At 52.8% G+C, this 4,148-nt stretch overlaps 1 protein-coding gene across 1 annotated transcript; it reads left to right on the forward strand.

Annotated features, from left to right (window-relative positions):
• Window positions 1-894: 894 nt before the first annotated feature.
• ZBTB9 (zinc finger and BTB domain containing 9) lies at window positions 895-3,905 on the forward strand. The gene is made up of 2 exons (XM_010848611.1): window positions 895-1,146; window positions 1,403-3,905. The coding sequence occupies exon 2, from the start codon at window positions 1,409-1,411 to the stop codon at window positions 2,792-2,794; it is 1,386 nt and encodes a 461-aa protein (XP_010846913.1). The 5' UTR covers window positions 895-1,146; window positions 1,403-1,408; the 3' UTR covers window positions 2,795-3,905.
• The last annotated feature ends 243 nt before the right edge of the window (window positions 3,906-4,148 follow it).

Genomic DNA, 4,148 nt, shown 5'->3' on the forward strand with positions numbered 1-4,148 from the left:
CTCTTCCCCCACCACTGCCCCTTTTCTTCCACTCCCAGCCCCATTTCCTTTTTTTCTGGAGTGTGTGGTGAAACAGAAAAATCATGTTTAATAAACGGAGATTGTTCTTTTATCGCGGTGCTGACTTTCCTAGTCTCGGACCTCCGGGAGGATCAGCATGGTGACAGGAACTGCTTTCTGAGAGGAAGCTGACAGCTTGGGAGAAATTCTGTATCCTTGTGTGCCGCCATAATCTTGGCCCTAGAATATCGCTCTCCCAGCCAGCACTGTAGAGTAGGGGTTTTGCACAGGCCAAATTTCCCCCATGTGTCCCACCGCTGCGCCACTTAACCCCAAGAATAAAGAGGTTAAGGAACAGCAGCAGTATCTGATAAAACACAAGTGTACATCTACATGTCCCTTAAAAATAATTACCTAGAAGTGAAGATTATTTCATTGTTGGTTAAAGTGCTCCCGTACGGAACGGAGGAAAGAACTTGGTGCCTCAGCCTTGTGGAGTCGGCCTCTGGGCCAGCACTTGCCGTCTCGGCTTTCCCTGAGGAAAGGATGGGAACTCCTACCTCGCGGGTGGCAGGTCGGGGGAGGGGGCGTGGGATAGAAGGAGATGCGAACAATACCTAGCCCATATGCTAGGTGCCCTCTTAAACTCAGCACCTATCGGGGGCAGGCGTTGCATTTAATCACTGGCATGGCTCATTGGTCGCGCCCTCGGTACCGGCTGCGCCTTCTCATCCCTTCTGTGGCCTGGGCCCGGTCTACTGCCTCCCGCCCGCACCGCCTTCTAGCCGGCGTGACCAATCGACGTGAGGCTTGTAGGCCGGCGCCTTCCTATTGGCTGCCTCCCTGGCCCCGCCCAACTCCCCGGGGCCCGCTTCCGGCGGGGAGGAGGTGGCTTCCGGCCGAGGCGGCGCGGTTGCTGCAGAGCCGCTCTGGACGCAGGACCGCGTGTGTATCCGTGGGGGCGTGGCGGCAGGAAGGGCCAAGCGGCTGGCTCTTGCGGTCCCCGGGTGCCTGCCAGGGAGTTGGACTCTGCGGGCACGTGAGTTGGGAAGCAGAACGGCGGGAAGAAGCCGACCGGGCCGGCGGGATCCGGCTCACGGCTGAAGGACCTCCTCCTCGCCACAGGCCCTGCAAGTTCAAGCCCCGGTTGGTGTTTTGTTGTGGTTTGTTTTAGTTTTCTCGGCGGGGGAGTGTGTGGGACTGTTCTGCCCGAACCACCGGCGACCGAAAAGTTCCCACACGTTGGGGTGCAGCGGAGGCGGACGTTGCTTGGGGAGATACGATTTTCCTTATCCAGAGCTTCTGTGACCCCCTCTTTCCTCCACAGCCCTCGTCGCGCAGGGGCTCTCCCCCGCCCCCTCACCTCCTGTACCCGACCCTCTGGGGTCTTTTTCTTCCTCAGGAGGCCATGGATACCTCGACGCCTTTGCCTCCCGTAGCCCCCTCCCCAGCCTGCAACCCAGCCCCACGGACGATCCAGATCGAGTTCCCTCAGCACAGCTCTTTGCTGCTGGAGGCCCTGAACCGCCACAGGCTGGAGGGAAAGTTCTGTGACGTCTCTCTCCTGGTGCAGGGCCGCGAACTGAGGGCCCACAAAGCAGTGTTGGCCGCCGCTTCTCCTTACTTCCACGACAAACTACTTCTGGGGGATGCACCGCGTCTCACCCTACCCAACGTTATCGAAGCCGATGCCTTCGAGGGGCTGCTGCAGCTCATTTATTCGGGGCACCTCCGTCTGCCCCTGGATGCTCTCCCTGCGCACCTTCTTGTGGCCAGTGGCCTGCAGATGTGGCAAGTGGTAGATCAGTGCTCAGAGATCCTTAGAGAACTGGAAAACACCGGTGGTGGGATTTCATCCCGAGGAGCGACCCCTTTCCACACACTTCTTTCCACCACAGGAGGCTGGTGCATCCGCTCTTCCCCTTTCCAGACCCCGGCACAGTCTTCTCCTTCTACCCAGAGCCCGATTGGAGGGGAGGGGAGTGAACTGGGAGATGTGTTACAGCTTCAGGTTGAAGAGGAAGAGGAGGAAGATGAGGAGGACCAAGGGTCAGCAGCACCCTCTCAGACTCCTCAGCCTCAGAGAGGATCAGGGAGTTTTCCTCGCCCTCCTGTATCCCACCCCCTGCCCACATCCACTACTCCTTGCAGGCTTCCAGAGGGTGAGAGTGCCCCACCTGAGCCTCCTGCTCCTCATACTGCATTGCCCCCCAAAGTCTTCTACATCAAGCAGGAACCCTTTGAGTCCAAGGAGGAGATAGCAGGAGGCGGAAGTCAGTCTGTAGGAGCAAAGGAGGAGACCAAAGTGTTTCCAGCAGGGAACACTGAAGAGAATGGAGAACTAGGGTTCCTACTGCCCTCAGGAGCAGGGACAACATCTGGAGGAGGTGGTCCATCCTGGAAACCAGTGGATCTTCATGGGAATGAAATCCTATCAGGGGGTGGGGGACCTGGAGGAGCAGGGCAGGCTGTGCATGGGCCTGTGAAGCTAGGTGGCGCACCCCCTGCAGATGGAAAACGCTTTGGTTGTTTGTGTGGGAAGCGCTTTGCAGTGAAGCCAAAGCGCGACCGACACATCATGCTGACCTTCAGCCTTCGACCCTTTGGCTGTGGCATCTGCAACAAGCGTTTCAAGCTGAAGCACCATCTGACAGAGCATATGAAGACGCATGCTGGAGCCCTACATGCCTGTCCTCACTGTGGTCGCCGGTTCAGAGTCCATGCTTGTTTCCTTCGCCATAGGGACCTCTGCAAGGGTCAGGGCTGGGCCACTGCTCATTGGACTTACAAGTGATTGCTGAGGCCATATGCTAACTTTCAGGACAAGGGAGCCACTGCTGCTGATGAATACTTATTACCCCTCACTACCACAGTACCCTGATCCTGTATCTTGATGTTGGTGTTGGTGGTTTTTCTTGGCCATACCTCGTAGCATGCCACCAGGGATTGAACTGCACCCCAGCAGTGGACAGTGCAGAGTCCTAACCACAGGACTAGCAGCAACGTCCCATATCTTGTTAATTATTCCACAAGGATAGATATATTACGGATCTCTTCTTGGGTGTGGGCCTCAACCTGACATATTTGCAAGTTTTTGCTAACTGTCCTACGGGAACTGGTTTACAGGCTGTAGATACACTGATCAGTTGCCTGTAATAGATCTTTTCGTACAGGAAACTGGATTAAATTTCCAATTAGAAGGTATTTGATGAGAGAGGAGTTAGAGCAAGAAAAATTATGATAAATGTTTAATTCAGTCTCTATGAGAAGTTAAGGGAGCTGGTCTCCATCTAGAGATGTGTTTGATTCAGAGTTCTAGTAATCCAGAGACTAAGCTCTAAGCTTTACTTTTCTCTCATCATTGCTGAAATTTTACGAGTAAAGGTCGTCTTATATACTTTTTTTTTGTTATGATTTTCTGGAAACCCTTCAGTCTATAAATTGCTTTCTCACCAGTAGGTACTTTTTCAACACCTTTATTTTGTATGTTGTAGTTGAGCACTTTAACAAATTGAGAATTCCATGAGTCACTTAGAACCCTCTTTAATAGAGGTATTCCCTCCACAGTCTGTGCCTCTTGTCTACCTTTGACCACCACTGATCACTCACATTGATCACAGGGACTGAAATGTGATCAGTGAACTCAGGAGATGGCCACTGACCTAATATACTCTCAGGGTAGTGCCACTGCTCTGAACAAGAGGCCGAGGTTAGAGGGACTCAGGGCTGAGGTGGCACATGCTGAAAACTAGAGAAATAACTGCACAGTGGGACCATACCTCCTCCCTGTCCATCCTCACCCACATTACAGCCCCTTGGTCCACACATAGAAGGGTAGATGTTGGAATGGGGAGATTGTCGTAGTTCTCTTTATTTCTTCAAATAAACTTTGCCATGAAATCTAAGCTAACTGTGAACTGAATTGAGTCATTTATATGGGAGAGTATTCCTTATGCAGCTGGGTTATGTCAGTGGGAAGAATCAGATAGTTTCACACTGATGCAGAGAACACAATCCTGAACATTGGTGGGCCAGATTCTCAGTCCTCACCTGCCTTTTTTTTTTTTTTTGAGGTGTGGGGTGTTATGTACCTTCTAACTGATTCTTTGGTTTTTTGTTGTTGTTTCTTTAGGGATTTTTCACATGAT

Source organism: Bison bison, unplaced genomic scaffold (genome assembly GCF_000754665.1).
Source record: "Bison bison bison isolate TAMUID 2011002044 unplaced genomic scaffold, Bison_UMD1.0 scf7180017864270, whole genome shotgun sequence".
In the NCBI taxonomy this organism is placed as follows: domain Eukaryota; kingdom Metazoa; phylum Chordata; class Mammalia; order Artiodactyla; family Bovidae; genus Bison; species Bison bison.